Source organism: Eurypyga helias, unplaced genomic scaffold, assembly GCF_000690775.1.
Source record: "Eurypyga helias isolate BGI_N326 unplaced genomic scaffold, ASM69077v1 scaffold689, whole genome shotgun sequence".
In the NCBI taxonomy this organism is placed as follows: Eukaryota; Metazoa; Chordata; class Aves; order Eurypygiformes; family Eurypygidae; genus Eurypyga; species Eurypyga helias.
The window spans coordinates 74,462-98,630 of record NW_010271259.1 but is presented as its reverse complement, the minus strand read 5'-3'; the positions used below and the strand labels follow the sequence as shown (position 1 = coordinate 98,630).

Here is a 24,169-nt window from a genome sequence, read left to right as displayed (position 1 = left end):
AGAATTAAAAATTCTGTTCTCTGCTGCCTTAGGACATTATATTTGTAAAAATCAGTTAGATTAGAAAGTCTTTTATTCCACCAATAATAAGTCATTTTAATGTTATAGCAATATAAATGAAAAGCCCACAACGCAACAATGGACCTGGATAAAAGTGACTTCCATTTCCCAGCTGCTTACTTTACTCAATAAACCTTATTTTGGGTGAACAGTTTTCATTTTTCCTTTGTGCTCTTGAACAAAGCCTTTTTCTAAGACATTTTAAATCAATTTCATACTGAAAATAGGTTAAGGTGTGTTCTCAGACTATCTCTTTATATAATGTCTAAAGCTGAGTAAAACTCAAAAGTCCAAGACTAGGTGATATAACTGGTCGTCTTTATCCTTAAAACTCCATATGGTTATTAGCCTTCCCCATTTTAATTAAACAGTTGAACTTTCCACTTGAGTTTTTTTCAATTAAAAGAGAAGCTGATCACACAAAATAGGTTGTGCATTGAAATATCACAAAAGGCTCAGCAAGCCACGGCTAGAACATGCTTTCTATAACACAGCAACTTTCTCCCAGTAGAACATTTTCAGGTAGGCTAAGATCTATGAAAATGAGGAGTGCTCTTCTGTTATTAGAACACTCTATTCTTCTTCCTAGCAAATTGTTTTCTCTCTCATCCATCAGTAAGGGGGAAGAACACTTAAAATTTTTCCTGGTGCATTCACCTTATTCTCTCCCACTGACAGGTTTCCATAACACTCATTTAACAGTTAACACTATGTAGACATGTTTCTTCTAATATCTTTGGAAAACTGACTTTTCCAAAATGCAGGTTACAAAACAAGGCTGAAAATTTCCATCTGATAGAGACGAATATGGGAACAATGCTGGTACTGATTCAGCACTACTGTATCTACAAAAGGAAATACCAGCTTGAGTACCCCATTTTGCACTGGCTGGAGAAGATAAAGGAAAGAATAACTTACATTTGCACAGGCCTCCAATTAAAGTGATACAGATCATCAAAACTGGAAAACTTTAAAAGATATTACAAATGATTCTGTTTTCCTCAAACTCCTCCTATCCCCTCGTCTGAAAAAAGGAAAGAGGGAGCATTCACCCACGCAGACCAGATGATACATTAAGAGCACTGGTGGTCCAATGAGTTGCAGGACACAGCTGCTTTGTCACCTCTAATCCTTCACAAGTGTCACAGGCTGAAAGTTAACCTCCAAAGGTGGATTTGTCCTTGCCTTTTAAAACTCCATTCCTCACATGTTGGTTATGAAGTGATTTGAATACATATCATTGATTTTGAACTAGCTTCTCCATGGTTTCAAACATAACTTGCACTGGAATCAATAGCAACTCTGTACTCCTGAAAACCTGGAGCCCACCTATAAAAGACACTGCCAGTGCTTTACTATGAGTAATAGGCAACACCTAGGTAGAAAGGAAGCGGGCAGTTACAGGAGTTCAAACACAGCTCAGCCTTGATCTCCCTGATTTTACACCCTCTTAAGCATACCCTGAATGGTGAGATCACATAACACCATTAAAACAAGACTAGGTCCAGGACTTGGACTTAATGCTCTTGATTCAAGACCTGGTATCTACAGAAAAAAGTTAAATATGCTTATGCTCCATAATATGCAGGGATTGAAGCCTCAGGTTAAAAAAACAAATTCATATTATATTTGATGCAATATCCTGATTTCAAGTGAAGAATCAGGTGGCAAACAGCATTGGGAGCATATGTACTTGTTTCCTAGCAGCTGATTCCCATAAACTTCCATATGGCTTTTAAAATACAGTTCCTAACAATAACGCAAGTTTACAGTTGCTTTACATCTGGCAATAATACAGATTTTATTGGAAAAGATGTTACTATATTTAAATAGGGATTTCTTAATATTGGTTTATTTTTATGTGCGACTATTATATTAAAAGAATCCTTACTCTGTGCTGCCAAACCCTTTCAAATGCAAGGTCATAAATGACACAGGCAGATTAAGAGCTTACTACCCCTCATGCAGGCACAGCTACTGACCACACATCCACTTTAATCCATTGGACCATAAAATAAAAACTGGGTGAAAACTTCAATCTATTTCACTTTGGTACTGAAACAGCGGAGGAGAGTATTCACAAACAGTTACTGTGTCTCCGCTCAGAAACACTGATGAACTCCAAGTAAGGGGCAGTATTTTAACCCTTTCAAAATAGATTCCTTGCACCCGTTTGGTCACTCACAGTGCCTGAACATCAACACACGTATGCGTCATCTCTGCTCTTTCCAACACAAGGCTCCCCTTAAAACATCCAGCCACACTTTAAATGTGTAGTTCAATGTAATTTCTCCATTGAATAGGAATGTCTAGCTAAACCATTAAGCTATCACTCTACAGAAAATGTTATGGATATGTGCTGTTGCCAGCATTTACATTCTCTTTCTGCGCTTTTCTTGGTGCACTTTAAACTTTTAATTAATATCATCTAAGCCATCAGAGAAAACTGACAATACAAGATCTACTTTAATCAATCAGCTATCCTCTGGGTCCTTTCTAAAAAGTCAATGGACACAACATGAAGAAAGGACAAAGTTACCTAGGTCACTGCCTATATATTAGTTTCAGTCTGGTGAAAAGTCTCTAGGATCCAACAGGATTGTACCTCTTATTATTTTTTAAATGAGCACCAGAATAGAAAACTAATACTATACTGAGGTTCTACAAAAGCTCCCAAAGAATGATGCAATTACTCAGTAAGAACATCTGTGGAAAGCCAATTGCTCCAAGGGAGGAGGAGAAGTTTTCAAAGATAAAAGTAAGGTTTCCTTTTAGCTAAACTCAAACAAGAAATAGTTTCTTGAATTTCCACATCCAAAGGCCTGAAATGCTGTAGAAACAGAAACACAAATCAATTGACACACTCTTCCCAATTTAAAGCCTTCCGTTTTCTGCTCCTTGAGCAATCACATGCCCCTTCCCATTATTTCACAGAAACTACAAAAACCTTAAAAGATTAATGGGCAGCATCTAAAGAAATGCAAAGATCCACTTCCCTTTGGCAAAGTAACACTAACCAGGATTTACCACCATAATACATGTCCTGGTAAGTCTTATTTACATATCTGAAGTTTGGGTTTAAGAAATGAAAAAAACCATCTTCCTTAAGACATCCAGGCAAGTAGTTAATAGTGAAGTACAAGTATGAGATCATCTTTAATCTTACTCATCAGGCAGTTAAACATCAGGCCTAAATTGGTTGTCTAGGATTCTTTTTTTAGTAAAGCACTAGGAAAGTTGACACCAGAAAGGGAGACATGCCATCCTTAGCTAGTTATTTAACATAGTACAGATTAATTATCCTCTGGAGATATCTCTTTTTTTGACCTGTAAACTAGGCTGCTAGCATAGACAATATGCTTTGTGTCTTTACGGCTACAGTTAGATGAGCTGATCACCCCTTAGAAGGAATTTATTAAACTGGATATACAAAAAAAAAACCCAACCCAAAACAACCCACAAACCAACCAAACAAAAAGCCACCACACAAAAAAAAACCAAACAAAAAACCCCCCAAAACCCAAAAAAAACCCCAAATTCTTTTTTTCAGGTTTTCTGTGGAAAAGTCACTGTCAAAATTTGTATCTCCATCTCCAGTCCCAAGAAACCACATGGCGCTTTATAACAAAACCAAGCCAGGTTTGTGCTACAAGATGCTACTGACCACAGCTGGGCTGGTTAGTAGAATGAACTAAAACCAGCTGCCAGCCTGGCTTTAGTCTCAGTTAGCCACAGGTAAGTCCTCTGTTAGCACTGGTAAGCTACCAAGACATTGAAAATAGCTTGTTGACATTTAACAAGTGGTGAAACACAGGGAGAGAGGGTCAGGGCCTCCAGTGCTTTACCCTTCACACAGCAGTTTTCCATGAAAAACATTTCCTCTTACATCCCACAAAGATGTTAAGAGGAACATTACAAGATGAAGCAGTAAGAAATAATTGCTGATTGGTTTTTGCTCTGTGGAAAGGGGAAATAATATTTTTAACTGAAATGTACAGAAGTTGGAATATTTCAGGAATGAATAAAGCCAAAGTCTTAAATAATTTTTTTCCCACTTACTGGAGAATATCACTTCAAATTTTGCTTGCCGCAACCTACATCATTAAAATAAAGTCTGCTTTATTTCAAAACTTCAAGTGCTTTCCTGAGTAATGGGAGAAACACAACTATAAAAATATTTTTCCTGATGCATTTAACTTCCATTTTGGATCTATACTTTCAACTGTGAACATTATATTGAAGAATGAAGATTTTACCACCCCCAAATTATGATACCTACACAACTAAATTAGCAGCCAAAATTTAATGCTAATAGAACAGTTAAGACATATACCACAAAATGGTAGGATTGAAGAGGTAGGAGTGGATTTTCAGAGAGGCAGTTGTGCTGCGGAAATCAGGGGTGAATTTCTATCCTTTTTGGTGTTCTGAATGGCTTTTCTAGGAGCCATGCAGGATGCTGATCCAAACCAAGACCTCCATACATGGTCTAATCCATCTGAAAAAAAATCTTTTCTAGATGGAGCCCTGGCCATTTTATAGCAGGAATTCTTTCACCCTTCAATGCTGACTTGTCTCTCACATCAAGGCTGAAGGGTCCATTACTTTCTGTGACTTAAGAATTTGAATGGTTTACATGCAAGAGACTTTAAAGCACCACTGCAGAGAGAATATATATTATTTCATTGATGTTTTATACCTTTCTTTTTTGTTTGGCAAAAGTATGATAAGAAGTTCCTAGTTTGTCCATCTTGTTTTTGGCAGGAAGTATATATTCCTACACGTTCCTCAAGAATGAGTTCAATACATGCACTTTTCAAATCTTCCCAAATGCTAGTTCATAGAGCTAATTGCTTTTTTTTGTGTAACTGAGATTACGCTGGAGAATCACACTTTAATTTAAATTTCTTAGCCTTATTTATACTGCCATCAAAAGCATAACAAGGAGTAATCTTCCTTTTTTAATTTCTTTTTTTTTTTAAATAAAATCATCCTTTCACAGTAGGTTTTTCCACATATTATGTAGCTAAGTATAATGAAACAACCACTCTGAAGTCTCTTGCAAATAAACCTTTATGTTTTTAAATTATTTGTGCAGAATAATTTTGCTAAACCACATACCAGTAATTAAAACATACAGAAAAAACAAAGGTTCTTCCCCCCGCCTTTTTAAAAAATTCTTATTAAAATTTAAAAAATAATAACAAATATGCTATTTTGGAAACAAACTATTATTATGCATAATAACCAAACTACTTGTCTTACATTAAATTAATTTAAAAAACCTTTAAAGACCTTAAATTCTGTGTTGTTACCTTTTACTAAATCCATCACTGGAAGTTTACACTTGTTTCCTTTATGCAATTAAAAGTGTCCAAAAGTCACCAGATATCACACAAAGGATGAAGGACACAGCCTTTCCTGACTAATTGAGAATTCACAATGTGTGTCCCAGACATTACCAGCGCTTGCTGTCATTTTGCACTTGAGACATTACAGTTGTCTACCAGGCAAATTTTGTATTTATTATCACTTCAGCTATCCTGTCCCCATTCTCAATTTTGAAAATGCTTGAGCTCATTTTATAGTATCTTAGTTAAATCTTGTGCTCAGTCTGAGGTAGGTGCCTGATACTCGCAGGCAGTGAGAATCAGACCTTACAGAAGGTCTCTGCATTTTCCCTACTTAGTATCTTCTAGTTGTTACTTAAAACACCAAAACCAAAGTATAGAGAAACAAACTGCCTTACCTTCACCAGTTCTGTATAACCAGTTTCCTTTGCTGTCCACCAAGGCTGAGCTTTCAGTCCCTTGACATTGTAGAGTGAGCGCTGCCAAACTGATGCAAAGTGACCTCTTTGGTATCCCAGTTCATACCACTTATATGCCTAGAAGATTGCAGTTGTTAATAACCAAATTCATGTCACTCAAGCTCCCACGGGAAAAAAAGTAACATGATTTTTTGGTAAGGTAACAGACTGTCTCTTTGGATGCTGGGATTATCCTTCTCATGTAACATAGTAACAAATGCTTTAAGGAAAATAAAAAATAAAAATCAAACAGACCCAAAACGCCCTATCTAACAATCCCATAATAGATAGGTCTGCCAACGCCATCCAATGCAACATTAGCCGAGTAGGATAATCTCACAACCATTCACACCAAATATGGGTCATCAATCTAGGCACTGTCCGTGGACCTGGGAGATGCAATTGTTTGTCATCTTGGTCAAACTTGTTTTCTCTATGTTTTGATTATCTACCTATGAATTAAAGATGACTGCCTTCTGCTGCTGGTGGAGATTCTGTGAGAATGAAAACAGCGCTGATTCTGAGGAGCTAAATTGTTACATAATCATCTAAATACATATATGCACTTCACTTTTTTCAAATATTTGTTGCCACACCAGAACTGAGCTGATACTACCCATTTTTCTGGTCCCTCCCCTTTATTTCAGAGTCACATAGTAGAAATGTTCTGAGACTAATACCAGGCCTTTGTCTAACTCTCCCTTTCCACAACTTGTTTTACCACCGTATAGCAGCAAAATGAGGTCCTGCAAAGGAAGAAAATGGGAAGTTTGGAAAGAAAGGATCCAGCATGAGTAGCACTGTGATGAACCATATACAGAGGTTACACATACCTGCCTCCTTCCTGTCCAGCATTACTGCTATAGCTGCAATATTTTAGACAACAGAAAAAAAGGGGATATGACAGGACAGGTAAGTAGGAAGATATGAGGATAAGAAGTCCGGAGCAGAGGGACTAAGGCAGGCAGCAATCCCTGCCTTGATCAGAAACTATCCAAAATCCTCTTTATCCGGAGTCATGCACAGAGTCCCTCCCTAGCTACAATGCTTGAAATTCACTCTCACCCAAGACTGCAACCTATCCAGTTAGCCTCCATCTAAGAACCACTAACCCAAACTTGGACCATGTTCTCACATACCTTCATCCAACCTGATATTTATTCTTCTCTTACTACATAAACTAACCTATGATTTCACCCTTGTGCTTCCAGTTAATAATACTCCTCCCACACATTACCACTGGCCACCTTCCCTGGCTGTACCCACCTCCTACCACCAAGCTCTCCAAAACCAAAAACAAAACCCCAAACCCACCACTTTTCTTTCCAGCAGAAGTACAGAAAATCTGGACAAGACAGTGTCCTCAGTACCATGCTGGTATGGTAACTTCCCTGCACGAGTAACTACTTAAATTGTTATTTGTTTCTCAAAGAAAGTAACTTCTCCTATTTTAACTCATGAGCATATGGCAGTTGTCCATTAGTGTGCCAACGTTTGACATGAAGGCTAAACCAAAGACTCACTGAGATAAAACTCACAGTACTAGTTCTGAAGCTAAAGAAGAATCGTGTTATGTATGGAGTCTAATGGGAAGCAAAACATACAATCAAATAAACACTAGGAGACCAATTCATGTCAGCTTCTTATTTGTTTACTTTGAAGCCAGTAAACTAGAAGGAAAAAACAAAACTCTTTTTGTATACAAATCAGCCATGAGAACAGTGTGTGATTTACTAAGACAAAAAGCTATTGGAAATTCTTCATGTAATGGATTAATTCTAAAAATTTCCAGGTGTCATCTCAGAGATCTTTTATTTCAGATATAAGGTAAGAAATCACTTAGGGTAGGGTTTTTTTTTTTTTGCAGATTTTTACATAAGTCTGTTCATTGTAACCATAGATTATTTTTTGAGAGTCTAACTTTTCTTCAAGCTTTTAAAAAATGTGGTACTCCGATTTTTATAACTTTCTTGAAGTATGGAGGAAAGGCCACAATAGAATGTTACCTTACAGTACTTATCTAAAGTACTCAAAAACAGTGTGGATGAACAGACTAAGAGCAGACATATGTGTTTTCATCTTTTTTCCCTGAAGAGGTTTTTGTAAAATGGGTCCAAAAAAAAAGGCATTACCTTTGGGCAATACACAGTATATCTTTAAATGTTGATGTTATCTTGGTTAAGTTTCTGAAATGAAAGCATTTTGATTTATAACGTATGCTCCTCAAAATGCAAGTTGTAATAGCAGTGGGATATCAATAGGTTCTTCATGCTGACTGCCTGCACCCATTTGCAATGTCTGGAGTTAGCCTAAATGATAAGGGAGATGAATTACTTGTTTCAGCCACTGACTGATGAGTATGAATGTTGCTGCTCTTTAAGATCCATCAGCTATAATCACGATGTATAATACTGCTGATCTTTATCTATTACAAGAATTGTACTATAAGGTTGCCTTTGATAGCACTGAGTAGGGTTAGGTTGCCTCGCTCATGCTTTCCAGTCCCATGTTTCCATGAGAAACCTTTCTTTTCGCATACAGATCTTGGCAGTGGAAACACTAAATAATGACCACTGTACACTATTCAGGACATCCACAACAGTATTGCTTATTTTCCAGAAAAGTAATTGTTTATACACTCAAGTTTATACATTATGTGTGAACAGCACTTGGTTCTGTAGTATCTTCCACAAATCTAGTCTATCTTTTTTTAAGTCAATTTGGCATTTTATCAAATTATAGTTGGAAAGGGCATACTCAACTCTGTTGCCGTAACACTTACCAAGACCACATTCATAATTCCTAATTTAGCTCTAATAGATGAATATCTACTTTCAACAAACCTTCAGTGGTAGCAATTTCACATATTCCTTAAATATTGATCTGTTTCCTTGATTAAATCTTAGATTTCAGCAAGCCTAGCAAGGGGAGCGAGAAAAATTTAGCTTAACAGTAACAGTGGACTTCCCACTAATAAATTTATAAGTCTCCTCTATGCCAAGAAGTTCATTTGTCATTGATTAAATTTTTTTCTGCAGTGGATTTGACCATTAACTCCATAAACATTAATACATAATTATCCTAGGGACTGGAATGATATATATTAATTATATCTGTGTGGTATCTTTAGTCAAACATTGTAATGGGATGTTCTAGGGTCAATCATTCAACCCAGCATATCCCACGGAAGCATACAGGGATTTCTTTTTTGGTTTTCTCTTGAGAGAAGGACAGACAGAATCAGACAGAGACAGGACTCATGCAAGCAGACATTCTGTGTGTGTGTGTGCACGCGCATGCATGCTTACATACAGAACGAGGCCAACTTAATTCCCACTTGTAAATGAACTTTTAAATTCAAAAAACTTAATTGGAAGAATATTTTACTGTACTTTCATCAGAGAAGTCAGTCTACTTTAAAAATACAGACATTACTAAATTTCAGTGTATAAAAAAAAAGAAAAATAACCTGATGAACTAGGCTTAAGAAAGATCACTAACAGACTTCATTATAGTTCACCTGTCTATAGTTTGTACTGGAGAACTGCTGATCGACGGCCAAAGATACTCAAGATGCCAGCATTCTTTACAGTATTGTAGGTATCAATATTTCAGACTGAGGTGGGTTGACCCTGCGTGGAGGCCAGGTGCCCACCAATGCTGCTCTATCACTCCCCTCCTCAGCTGGGCAAGGGAGAGAAAAACGTAAGGAAAGGCTCATGGGTCGAGATAAGGACAGGGAGAGATCATTCACCAGTTGCTGTCATAGGCAAAACAGATTCAACTTGAGGAAAATTAATTTTATTTATTGCCAATCAAATCAGAGAAGGGTAATGAGAAATAAAACCGTATCTTAAAACCCCTTCCTCCCACCCCTCCCTTCTTCCTGGGCTCAGTTTTGCTCCTGCTTTCTCTGCCTCCTCCCCACCAGCAGCACAGAGGGACAGGGAAGGGGGTTGTGGTCAGTCCATCACACCTTGTCTCTGCCAATCCTTCTTCCTTGGGGGGAGGACTCCTCACACTCTGCCTCTGCTCCAGCATGGGCTTCCCACAGGGTCACAGCCTCCCCAGGCTGCAGGTGGGTCTCTGCTCCCCCGTGACCCTCCATGGCTGCAGGGCACAGCCGGCCTCACCATGGGCTGCACCATGGGCTGCCAGGGAATCTCTGCTCTGGTGCTTGGAGCACCTCCTCCCCCTCCTTCTCCACTGACCTTGGGGTCTGCAGAGTTCTCTCTCTCATATTCCCACTCCTCTATCTGGCTGCAGTTGTGCAGTGTACATTTTTTTCCTTCTTAAAGGAAATGTTCTCCCAGCAGCGCTACCACTGTTGCTGGTGGGCTCGGTCTTGGCCAGCAGTGGGTCCATCCTGGAGCTGGCTGGCATTGGCTCTGTCAGACAGAGGGGAAGCTTCTGGCAGCTTCTCACAGAAGCCACCCCTGTAGCCTCTCTCGCTATTAAAACCTTGCCATGTAAACCCAATACAGACATTACTAGATAACCGATTAAAAGGTTTTTTTATTCTCATTCTTTTCACATTTCCCTTCCATGAACCTGTGTAGGGGTTTTTGTTTGCTTTTTTTGATTGTTTTTAAATTCATGCCCATAATGAAGTTCATTACTAATAACAGTCTTCAACAAAAGCCCTTTGGTCCCCTACAAGGGCAATAACGCTAATTCACATATTTAAATTTGGCTTTTACATTAAATTTGGTTTTAAATAACAGACTGGAAACTCATGGTTTTAAGTCTCATATGTTTGCTTTTGGGTGTGCAACAGATTTGATGCACAAATCTCTGCTTTTCTGATCTGTTTGCTGCTTAAATTAATGAAAAAATACCACTCAGCCTACATATTCCATTCTTTCATGTCTTCTTTAATCACATACTCATCAGTGCTCAAGGTCATTTTGGAAAAGAAGGGAAGTTTAAAAAACAGTTAGAGCTATGAGAGAACTTCTATACAGTGATATACATGTAATCGTTGGGGTTTTTTTAACACTGGTTAAAATCTTTGTTGTAAGTGGTAGAAGCAGAAAACAGATTCCAAAAAACACCTTCGTTGAACTTTTGAAAAATGTTTGGTCCCTCGGTTCAAACTGCCCAATGAAAACTTCAAAAGATTAGGTTAATTCTAAAGCAAGGGATGCTAAGAGTCACACCAGTGGCAGATTTTCTGTTGTTGCTCATCTTGACCTCTACACACATACGTTGGATTGTTAGGAATATTCATGTTTTCAACATTGAGCACGTGCTTAAAAGCTTTTCTGGATTCTGCACTCCATCAGAGGTTTAGAATTTAAAGCAAGAACATGTTAAATGCATACCTCTTTATCTCCCATTCTCTGCAAGGCATCACCCAGGTGAAAATAAAAGCGCCCGTCATTTGTGCCAGGGTCACCAGACTCTAGTCCCTCCTGAAAAAAAAAAAAAAAGTATGAAAGAAACTTCAGTAGGACTTCTAAAAGATTTCATTTGCTTGCTGTAAATAGGCTGCCAATTCTACGCAAGAGACAGGATATGAAATTAGCTAAAGATATAACCACCATGGTAACCCGGAACTTAGGTTGAATGAATACAACACTTCAGTAAAAAGACATTGAGAGATGTTACCAGTTTTCCAAATGTCATGGCCTCTCCCCTCAGCCCCTCCGAGACAGAGGTATATTCAGAGATGGACACTTGCCCCTGACACTATACACATATATATGAGCATTATGGTTTCGTTTTGTGGTGTTTCTTCCCAAACACTCAAAATTATATGCAAGTCCTCTCTACAGTTTTCAAGAGCCTTAAGTTTGCAGCATACTGCCAAACAAAAAAATTGATACTCACAGCTGTGTACTTGGGGTTAAACACTAACACAAATACTTGATGTTTAAGAATTGATGAGTCTTAACGTATAAGCTTGTTCCAGTTCATAGGCAGTGATATAGCAATACAACTCCAACATGTAGCTTAAACCGTGATTTGTGATTATTACACTTCTACCTTGACATGTTTTATACATTCCAATTTTATTTTTTACACGTAAAATATTTACTGTAGGTGAGAAAAGAAAAATACCTTTAGATAGGGTATGCTCTCTGCTATCTTGTTTTCTGCCTTCAGGATGAAGCCATAATGTACTTTGGCAAAGCCATCATTTGGAGCCAGGCTTAGAACCTGTTTGAGAGCAAATGAATTAAATACTCATGTGTGGATATATGCAAATTAACAAACCTGTGCAGTACTATTTATTGATGCAATGATGCTTTCTTCCACCACTGACTCTCAGATAAATCCTTGGCTTGGCTGTACTTTCTTTTCCCCATTCACTTTTGTGCTTCTCCAGAAAAATCTATTACAAGTCAAACTTTAAAGTCTCAGAAGTAAAATTATTCCAACTGAAATCTCTGAATTGCATTCTTTTGCTGCTCTTGTTGTTCATCTATCTCCACCCTCTCTTGTGTTACAGTGTGCTACATTACAGAAGTAACATCAATCATTAACACTTAAATTACATATCCCAGGTTTGACTCATCTGAACGAAAGCAGCTGCTTTTGAACAAGTTTGCAGCATGGTCACAAGAACGGTAGTGTAGAAATATACCTGAAGCAGTTTAAAGTTAGACAGTTTTATATGAGAAGCAAACTAGTCTTGGTAAGGGAAAGGTTCCTGCTGCAAATCACAGCGAGTACAATTGAGAAAGATGCAAGTTTACACTGATATCTAATCTAAACCTCCCCGCTTTTAATTTATGCCCATTATCCCTTGTCCTGTCACTACAGACCCTTGTAAAAAGTCCCTCCCAGCTTCCTTGTAGCCCATTCAGGTACTGGAAGGTGCTATAAGGTCTCCCCGGAGCCTTCTCTTCTCCAGGCTGAACAAGCCCAACTCTCTCAGCCTGTCCCCATAGCAGAGGTGCTCCAGCCCTCTGAGCATCTTCGTGGCCTCCTCTGGACTCGCTCCAACCAGTCTATATCCTTCTGATGTGGGTTCCACAGCTGGATGCAGTACTCCAGGTGAAGCTGACTGGCCTGAGTTCTGAAACATATACCCCCAATATTGCTGAGAAAATTTAAATGCATATGGTCTGCCTCAGCCAAGGGGAAAATTAGAAAATGTCTTCACCTACTTTTACACCTCCATGTTTCTAGGATGTACACATTCAATATCAATTGTAGCTCTATGTGGTATCAGTGACATGGTCAAGTTAATCTGTTGCCTCTTCTCTCCTTAAAACAGGGGTGGAAAGTCTTATCAGGAGAGATCCTCTGTCTGCGAGGATCATCACAAGAGCCTGGCAGCCAGTGGAATTACAGAGCCTGATACCTTCTGAATATCTAGCACGACCGCTAAATACAAAACAATGGACAGATGAGCAATTTCTCTTGCCTAAATCCATTTTTGAAGATACTAAACTTATGCCACGGATAAAATGTCTGCATAATGGCCATTTCCCTCTGCCTTTTCTAGTCACTGTCTAACATAATTTTTCAATCAAAATAATTACAAGCAAAACCACAACAAGTCCTCTGGGCCTATTTCTATGCATTATTACGTAAGGTAATAATTATTACCTTATTACATACAAACAACATCCAAGCAAAACCAAAATCAGTGCAGTGTGGGTATAAAACGTTACAAGTTAAAAGTAGCAGCATTTCACTACTTCTTGAAGAAAAGAGATACTCTGAAGGAGCAATCAATTTGAGAATCTCTCTGAAGTCCATAGTATGACGCATTATTAGCAAAAAGTGAACCTGGTAATTCTTAGTAAGGATAAGCTCAATTCCTAGAATAAGAATACGCTACCACCTTATGCATCTCATGCCTTTTGACTACAGCATTCTGCATATAACCATTTTGATCCAAGAAGCTGTACCTGCAGGGTGAAATAAAATGACTGACAGAAATATTTATTAGCCAGATAATTTTGTTACAGTTCCTTTAACTATAGGATAAAGCTATCTGATTAATTAAGACAGAATAGAATTTTCTGTATTACAGTTCATTTAAACTACACCGAGTTGCATTAAGGCATGATCTACATTCAGAGCCCCTAAAGAGAAGCGAAGAGATGCAATCAGCAGAAATTACACTGGAAGTATTTAAAGTAAATTGTATTACTCTGTTGCTGTTGCTGCATGCAATATTAATTATGTTTAGAAATAAGTTTTACTAAACTGCTCATAGCCCATTAAATATTAATCATGAATATAGAAATTAACCTCTGGGGCTATCAGTGGCTAATTAGCCAGGGCAGAATACTGTGTTAATGCTTTCGGTACCTGAGATAGCTCAATCAGAGCTGGCTTCTGCGTGTCTGTATAATGCTGCACTGAGCCATGCAGACATGCCTCAGCATGGCAGGCAGAAAGAGTGCTAATAGCAGAGTAACTGGTCTTATAAAATTCTCTTACTGTATTTATCATAACACGTAGATCTTTGAAAACAAAAATAGCCCTAAGTTCTACTAGGAGTACTTTCAACATTATGTTTTCTTTGAAAATAAAAATAGTGCTGAATTCTACTAGGACTACTTTTAATGTTATGTTTCTGTGTCCCTAAGCGTAATATTCAAGAGAAGATACTTCAGCATTAGGCAAACCTGAAAGCCTCTCCACTTGGATGCCATTTTCCATTTGTGTATTTTGTATCAAACTACACCATGCAAGAGTTTTGTACAGTACGTACAAAATTCTCTTGATCTGAAGCTCGATATTTATACACTTCGCTTACTTAGCTAAAAGAAGGAACATATCACATTTAAGACTTTTGAAATTAAAATGTGAATATAACACATTAACAGCTGCTAAGACAACAAATTTGGGGAAAATTTTAAAACAATTTTGATTGGTTCCCATTTTTTAAATCTGGTTATACAAAAGAGACAAGAATTGAATAGAAAATAAGTAAACTGGCTATTAAATGTAAAGCAGAACCTTTTCATTCACTAGCATTCCCTGGGCATCTACTCAATTCCTTGGAGATGATGCCAGATACAGTTAGTCTGGCCTGAAGTGGTATATACTGTAATCCCAAGGTAGGGAACAGTGCCTCGGAAGGGTCCAGCTCATTACGTGTGCTCAGCCTATGCTTAACACAAACTGATAACACTGAGTTAACATCAAAATGTTCTAGCAGGGAGGACACTGGTACCCTTTGTCCAAGTATCTAGCAGGTTCCCAGCAAATGGGAAATTTGGAGCCTAGATTCTCCTGCACAGAAGAGTGTTCAACTACCTGGGGACTTGCCTGAGGAGCAGAAACAAGTACCACATACACAAGAAGTTAGAGAACTGTGAAGAAAAGAATGGATCCAGAGGGGAATCAGCAAAAAGCTGAGCCTTTAGTGGAACAAGGGGTATTTTCTCTTGAGGATGCATCCTGAGCTCTGTTCTCTCTTCATAGGTGTCCATGCGGTCTGCACTAAAGGACACTTGAATAAAACGTATGAACATCCTTACAGTGGGAACCAGAACCCAGGATTCATAACTTCGACACTGGGGTCATGTACTGCGTAGCACTGAGTTCATGCTTTCGTCTGTGCCCTCTTATGTTTTGGTTTTTTTTAATCAAAGAACTAATTTGTCCTACAGTAGTGAGATGAAGGATTTAACCACATTACAGAAGTTTCCCAGGTTTTTCAAAAATCATGGGAAAGGGAAGATGTCGTCTCGATGTCCCCAGAACCACCCTTCAGTCTGCCCCACTCTTTAATGACTATGCACAGAGCCTGAGCACCATGGTAGGAGCACCAAACCATATGACAATCACTTTCTAAATATGTGTCGCAACAGCTGAGCGAAAGAGTGATGAACAGACCATATGGCCCCTAAGCAATCTGCCCAAAAACATGTAAGAAGCCTTCAGTATAACCAAGAATAAAAGCAGGTACACATGAGCTTCTCCCTATTCCTTTGGCTATGTTTCCTTTCTTAAAATTCTTCATGTAAATTTATCCTGAATTACAACAACAACAACAACAATTTACATTACTGTGTTACAATTCAGCCTGAGGAATAGGCAGAATATGGACAAATCCCACATGATTTTTAAAAATAATAAATCCAACTCCTTTTGAAAGGTAGTTATTTGCTGCTCTTTTACAAGGACTGAACATCACTATGATATGTTCTATTTCAGTGGTTAGTGAACTGCAAAACAAAGTAATTACACTGGATAAAGTCTATGGAAGCATGGAAAACAATGTATTAAAAGCGGAACAGTTCTTATTTTGCATATCTGTTCTTAATCGGAGCAATATACACTTCTGAAGTAGTATATCAAGCTCAGCATCAAAGTAATTACATAGCAAACTCATTACCTTTTTCCATTTATAAAAAGTCCTGTGATTATCGATATTAAGAAATTCTAACATCTACAACGTCTGCAGCAAAATACTGAAAAATGGCAAAGGAAAATCTTGCTGAAAAGGAATATGGTTTTGTTTTTTTCAAGTTCCTTGCAGCTTGAGAAGCAGCTCTTGTTAATACATTCTAACTTTAAAAGCTGATGTTTCCAATCCTCTGAGAAACGTTGACAGTAGGCCAAAAATTATTAAACAGAAATGTTTTATGGAGGGACCTACAAAGTAGCCAGAGTAGCAAAGCAAACATTATTCTGGCAGCATCTGAGACTACCAGAGGAGCCTAAGAAAAAAACAACAGTATTATCAGGGTTCAGCTCCTGCTTCCAACCATGCGGTTGAACATCCTCCTTCTCTTTGAGATGCCACCTGACATGACAATCCCCTCAGACTTCCAGATGCAGGGGGCGGAAAACTGGGCCTTTATTCTCAGGAGGTGGCACTAATCATGCTGACTCGTCCCCAGCCTACATAACCAGCCAATTACTGGACTGTGTCTGTACTAAACAAGCACTGCAACGAGTGTGCCAACATCAACAAGACTATGTCCGATCGAGCGCTGACGGCTTGTGCTCTACCGGTGATGTCAAGCTCTGCATCTGTCAGAGAGTTTCCAGATCACAGGAGCAGAGTGGCCCTTCCTGACAGTGAACTTTTCCCAGCCTGATAACCATACATAAAACAGCAGTATAAATCCAATGAACTGTCCACATTACAAACATCATGAAGGAAAAACAGAATTTAGGCCGCCTACAAAAGTCATAAAAAACCGAAGGTTGAATAGCTATGCTGAGTCCTGAACTACTTTATTACATGATTAGAAACAGTGGACCTGTAAAGAAAAAGGCTTACTTCTGCTTTCCATATCTTGCAGACAAAATATCTTTTCTTATACTACGCATCACATCTATATATGCTGTCAACATATTCCAAACCTGGCTATCAGAAGGTATAAGAAACCAAATATTATTAAGCATATGAAAAACATCTGCATTTCTCTATGAGGAAAAACATTTAGCATGATAATATCAGGAAATCTGAGGTAAAATTAGAAGATAATTAAGAACTACACAGAAAATCATATCTATATTCACCCTTCAAAACCAGACGTGCAAGATGTTTAACTAAAAAGGTTAAAAGCAGGCAATCTTTAGAATGAACACATGAATTAAAATATTTTTTTAAGTTGGCTGGAATGGTCGCTCACCTCTTCATATACTTTCTTGGCATTGCCATTATCTCCTATCAAGAGGTATCCAACACCAAGGTCATTCTTGAACGAAGTATCACTAGGAAACAGCTGAACTAATTTCTGTAGAGTAATCAGGGAACCTCTCATGCGACCTAATTTGATGGAACAAGACTTAATTACAACTACAGATATGAGTAGCAGTAGTAAGATGCTTACATAACATCTGAGAAAACACAAATCAGTCAGGTGTTCCACTTTCACTAAAGATCAAGATGTGGAACTTGAAAAGAAACCTTGTGCAGATAGGAGTATATTCAGCTGCTTGGTTGTCGCCGGGATTGCAACCGTACAAGGAATATTTCAGGAAATCCCTGCAAATGCCTGTTGTGCAGTGTTATGGTAACCTCTAGTGGAGAACCCTTCACAGTGTAGCGGTAACGTTACTTAAGCTTCGGTTGCTCTTTCAAACATAGATGTCAGTGTTCAACAAAACTAGGTAAACACATCAAAATCAACTTAGTCTTAATTGATTAAGTAATTAAATGCATTTCTTGTGTTAAGTAATACCTCCACTGTATTTCCATTACAAAATTAATCATGCTTTACATGCTTAAAAATTAATTATGTTCCTTCACTTCCTAGTTGAGGCCTTGCCGAGGAACAGCAAGATCCAAACAAATTGATATTAAAATCCAACCCATGGGGACAAAACTCTTTTCTCCAAAGTTGACTGTGCCTCATATTCAAAACAGCACTTCTTGTACATCACAGAGTTGGGATCTAAACTTTTGGATGTTATCCCTGAGTTCAATTCCATTCTTCTCTATGTTTACTGGAAGCTTATTCTGGAGATGTTTACTCTTCTTACCAAGAAACTGCTGCCTGTCTGCTTCTCGTTTCAAGCTCAGTTTTATCAGATCAGAAGGGACATTTGGCAGACTAACCACCTCATCATAGGTGTTGATGGCTTTTTGCAGCATCTCATTACTTCTCATTTTCTCAGCTAAGTCATCTTCAGACTAGAAAGAATCAAAACACCATTATTAGAACACACAATAATCTATTAGTCTTAAAATTAACTTTGTTTTCTTAAAAGACAAACTATGCAACTGTTAGACAACGGAGAACTTATCTGGTTGTGCTTTATGGTAAGGCAGATTAGAATTATTAACTTCTGTTTCCTATAAAGTCTTTTAATGTATGAGAAAATTTGCACCTAAAAAATACACTAACACAGATTTTTGGTTAACCTTTGTATAAATCATAATTTCTGCTTTGAAAATAAATGAAGCAATCTGTAATACAGAAGAAATGTAAATTGTTGCCTACGGACTATTTGTATACTAAGCCTCACACTGGCAGCAATGCACACCACATTTCTTTCATATATTCTGATTTTTCTTTCTTAGAAAACTAATTAGAAATTGGCTTTACTCTTGCATATGTTGATAGAATATCCACCCTGCATCTCTTTCAGAACTTCAATTTGTTCGTTACATTCTGGAGCAGACCAAAGGATATATGAGATCTCTACTGTGAAATTACTGAAATTCAGTGAAGCCAATGGAAGCTACGACTGATTTCACCTGTAGTACGGCATTTTAGTAATTTGTTTCCACAGCTGAAAAAAATAAGACTCTCTCTCAAATACTGAATTTTTAAAGCTTTTAGTTGCTTATAAAAATGCATGTATTTTCACGTGTCCAATGCATTCTTCCCTAATACATCTATTTTTTATTGGCTTATGTTCTTTCTTGAGTCAATTAGCAGAGGAAGGTGTAGGTGAATCACAAGCGCTGCAGTTGCAGAAGCTCTTACTGATCTAAATTCACTGTTGTATCAAATACTCATTAATTGGAACAGCCTCAACTGTGCTAACTGAATATGCTGTAGTAAGTACTTAGTATCTGCAATCTTTTTGCACTTCTGTCCTTTACTTCCCCCCACCCCTGCTACTTTGTACCTGAATATGGGAAATACCAAACAATATGGTTACTCAGTCAAACAGTTGATCAGTTGGTTTCAGAGATATCTTCAAATTGATTTCTGAAGTTCTTTATTTTTCTGATGTACATTCACTATGAAATATGGTCGGGTTTTTTTGAGCCAATTGTAAGGCAAAGAATAGTAAAAGATACATAAGGAAGAGGCAAAAATTGTCAGCACAGAATCTGCATAAATTCACCAGTATAGATGCTATAAATCATATAAGGAGGTTTAGGATCTATCTATTCTTCTTTTCAGTCTTAAAGGTGATAACAAGTTCTGTAGATTTTTTTCATCTGGTCTAAGGGTAGAAGCAGAAATCAAATTGGGAATTGCTCAAATTTCTGAAAAACATTTCTATTTGTGAAATCCCTTGCAAATTTTTTTTGCAAAACAATTGCCTTTTAAAGCTATTAAAAGATCCAGAAAAATCAATCCTCATGTCTTATTAGAAACTGAATCTACAAAACTAGCATGTGATGTTGGTTCATGGTTCATAGAAACAGAGAAGTACACTCCTGCAGCAAATTTCTGGCCTTCACCTTTCTCTGCAGTTTTACCTTTAAGTGATGAGAGAGAGCAAATTTGAATGTGTTGTGTTGGTATAAATACTCATTTTAAAGTAGTATGGTGTTACACTGTAAATCCTAACAATAACCCATCTGTCAGTGAAGCCCACGAACTTCCCATTCCTTCGAACAGCTTCAACTTACATGTACTGGACATACAAACTGTTATTGGTCATGTTAATGCGAGTCGTCAGTAAAGAGACTTGTATGAGCCTACATAAAAGGAAATGACGTTATTGGGGTTTTTTTTATAGATGTCCAGACAGGCTATGCTAATTATGACTTCAGATCTGGGTCTGTAGGACCTTTTAACCATTATTAAAGTAGTAGGTTGTGACTACAAATTGTTGCAAAGGGGCAAGAAATTGTAACACTGGGAGGAATTGTGACTGAAAATAAGCTTTACAGCTGGCCTCAATGATCTGCCCTCCTCCTTAAAAGCACTGAGCTAATGAGGAGGCAAGAAACATATTTTCTTAGATTTAATATTTATCTTTTTAAGAATCTACTATTACAAGCATAAGTTAACAGAGTTAAGTCCATCACATATATGAACAAAGTGGTCTCCTACTGTTAAGAAGGCAAATAGTTCAGCAGACTATCCCTCACATAGAGCACTGAAGTATTTGGTCTGCTGTGTATCAAGTGCTTGTGTGATAGTTTTTTGGATAATCATGGCTTTGGTTTTAGCATGACTGTTATTAACCAAGTGAAAACTGCTGATGACTCCAATCCAAGTGCCTCATTAACTGTATAACAGCACGATTCCCTTCTATGGTGAGGGTTTCACTTCGCTCATTTTGATTAACAGGAGTTCAAGCAGTCTTTTATTACACCTAGTGCAGTGGGATTATCCTACTATTTATGAAAATACAAGGATTATTCTCTTCTGAGACATCCCAACTCATCTCAAAAGTATTATGAATGCAGAGCTTATTTTCCAATCCCTTTTTTTTTTTTTTTTTTAAGGGAACACCTGGAAGAGAACTCACTCCACAAGAAAAAGCTAATTAAGACTCCTTGACTAGGAATTTGTGTTCGTCATCCTTTAACACTCCCTTTATAAAAACCTCCAAATCCCTTTCCCCATTCCCACTAAGCAAAAAGCAGCATTTAGCCCAGAGCTGGCTGATGTGTTGATTTACCTGCTGCAGCAAACAGTATGTAACAGTTAAGTTCTGCCTGTTATTCCTGCACTGGGACGTTAGTTGGGATTTATCTCCTACCATTCATCTGACACATTCCATGGTATCTACAGGATGTATCTTATTTTTGTGTTATTTACAATACTTCCCACTAGACTAAAGTTAGACAAAAGCTCCCCAAGTAATTGGGGGTGGATAAGGACTGAAACAGATACAGTATGACAGATCACATATTTCTTTTTTTCCGTAGGAAAGATCCATAAAATTATAAATGAAGTCTGACTGGGGTTTAAAACTCCATTGTTAAAAAAGGTTTATTTTATCATTTTTAACATTTATGTCTGTTTTTAGTACCTGTGCTTTCCCGTATCTTGCTCGAGGACTCTGTGGATATTGATTCACTAATGCTTCAAAGGCCCTCAGAGCTTCTTCAACTTTTCCCTGGAAAGCAGAGATATTTATCAGCAATGCTACCTAATAAAAATGCTGAAGGATGCATGGCCAAATAACACATTAGTTTCCTCAATTAAAAAACAGAGTCAAACAAAAAAAAATGCTGGCTGAATCAACAGTTTTCTCATATTTTTGTTGGGACTGCCTGCTTATTTAAAAGAAATTCATTGTCATTATTTATGAAACAGTATTATCTACTTAACATGGTTAAAATTAATAACTTTGGGTTGGTTTTACTCACATTCCCTTTGTTGACTAGAAAAAAATGTTGTGATTACAATAACCAGTCTATATAAAAATGTAAATATTGTATTGCTAATAACAAAAGCCAAACTGAATATAATACAACAGAACAAAAAGGAAGTTATAGACATTTGGAAATTTCCTCTCTGCATACCTCACATGATGAACAGTATCCTAACTAAGGTTTTTCTAGGGAAGGTGCTGTAGGCTCATCCATAATGTATGGCTGTTTCCTCTCAATGTTTTGCATAATGACGTCTTTCAGGACACCTCACGTGTGCCCTGTGTCTCTTCCTTGTCGCATACAAAGTCCTATCTATGGTATTCTCATGATTGATACTGACTAGTAAGTAAGTATGGAAGTTGACAAGAACCAGCTGTACTTATGTAGGAGCTAAGCACTGCTCAGCAAAATTTGGCATCAGATCTTGCTGCCTCTTCCAACTCTTAAAGCTTTATAAACATGACTGGACTATTATACACAACTGTCTTCCTATCTTCAAGTATTACAAATGTCTGATTTGTTACTTAATTTATCCTGCTTCCTACAAGACAGGCATGATTGCCTGCAACTCGCCAAGAGACACAGGCAGGAAAAGAGTAAGCCAGCTGACCCTACAGGCTCATCAAAAGTTTCTGTTACGCCTTTCTCTGATCAACCAGTTGTTTAAGTAACAAGCAGAATGAAAACACTTTTAATTTTGTATTATAACACATTAACCTGAGGCTTTTCACTAGGAGCCTTGTTTGTGCTATGTAGTAGCCCTTCAGCCCCATCATAAACCTACAGGAACTCTGAGGCTGCATCGATGTCAATGTAAAACTAAAACTGCAGTCAGTCTTCTGAGAATCGAGAATCCATCCTACACCAGCAGTGACTAAAATGGGTTTTAGCGTACTTTACTGAAAACAGCGTAGGTCATTGCTCAGCCTCCTCAAACCCAGGGTACAACAAAGACCTGCAGTTGATCTCCACGTGCTAGGCCTGTCTGTGAGGCATATCAGAGTTTTTACAATATTTAATTACATCCAAAAGACTTAAGGTCTCTCATTTCTAACAGTAACATAGTCTTGCTTCACTATTTAACCTCAGATCTGGAAGAGGGACATCTCTCCAAAGGTATTGGTATGTCAAGCACTCAGATAGAATAAAAGGGGAAGTTGTCAGAGAAGATAACTGAAGAGTTTTTTTGTTTATTGTTGGGGTTTTTAGTTTTTTTTTCATAGTCAAGTTATTAAATTCAGAATTACCAAAATTGACTGATTAATGTTAAGATCTTGCTGCCACTGGTGAGAAGCAGGAACATCTGTTTCCTGCTCTAAGCAACTGTACGGGTGCTGAGACTCTCACAGATGCACACAGAATGCCAACAGAAACAAAGCCGACTACAAAGATCTGCACCTAATGCTCACAAAGCACTATGAACACTTACTGAGAGGTCCATATTAACACACTTATTTAAATATTTGCTGATAATAGTTGATTTCAGTACTCAAATGGATCACGGTGATAGGACAGAACTAACCCTGTTCTATGTAATTAATCCTGAAAACATTCAGTTCAACTGTTGAATTCCTACAATCAAGAAAACTGCTGAAGTTAAAGGTGAGCAAACACACACGAACAGACATACACTTATGACTTCAAAATATTTGAGCTAAACTATCCAGCACAAAGGAAATTCAAGGAAAAACGCATACTGAATGTTTAATTTTAAAAAGTTAATCTCATAAAAAGTAATCTAACAGTAGTTCTCTCTTTTTCTAATTTTTATTTTAGTTATTTCAGTCCACTGTGTACAGCCCTGAGTGAAACATTCAAAACTTACTTTTTTGCGTAGCTTTTCTGCAGCATCTAGTTCAGCTTTAATGGTCTTATCAAACTTGTTTAAGAGCTTTGGCTTCTTCTTCTTTTTAGCTAGAAGAGATTTAAAAAGCACACAGTTCATTACTTCTTTCTTATTTCACAGAAATTGTTTGGAGTATCTTTTAACTGACGACCAGTATTGTGCTGGTTAAATGCATGATTTTCAACACACACCGAAAAGAAATTTATTTCTTACTTATTACAATCACAAACTCCTGTATGAAAAAGCAATCTTCACTCATTCAAGCTGTATAACTTTGCAGCCAAGTTTTTGATCTTGTATAGTCAAGGATTTTTTTTCCACATGGTTCAATTGACATGGAAGAACAGAGAGAACTGTTATTTTTCCACATTTGTATGGCATTATGAAAAACATAATTATCAGGACATGTTAGTAATTTCTGAAGTTGTGCCTATCTATGTCTACTTCTTTGTCTGAAGCAATTAAGAGAGTTAATAGAAATCATAATTAGTCAGGCTAGGAGGGACTAAAA

General features: G+C 37.6%; 1 protein-coding gene across 1 annotated transcript in view; it reads right to left on the bottom strand.

Moving 5' to 3' along the window:
* The window catches only part of ASPH (aspartate beta-hydroxylase), a 97,018-nt gene that overhangs the window by 12,210 nt on the left and 60,639 nt on the right, over positions 1-24,169 (bottom strand). Inside the window, exons 17-23 of the mRNA XM_010158735.1 lie at positions 23,638-23,726; positions 21,467-21,553; positions 18,281-18,431; positions 17,428-17,564; positions 11,933-12,031; positions 11,194-11,283; positions 5,810-5,947 (exon numbers count right to left, since the gene is read on the bottom strand). Of these exons, the coding sequence (XP_010157037.1) occupies positions 5,810-5,947; positions 11,194-11,283; positions 11,933-12,031; positions 17,428-17,564; positions 18,281-18,431; positions 21,467-21,553; positions 23,638-23,726 (791 nt within the window). The remainder of the gene's footprint in view (positions 1-5,809; positions 5,948-11,193; positions 11,284-11,932; positions 12,032-17,427; positions 17,565-18,280; positions 18,432-21,466; positions 21,554-23,637; positions 23,727-24,169) is intronic.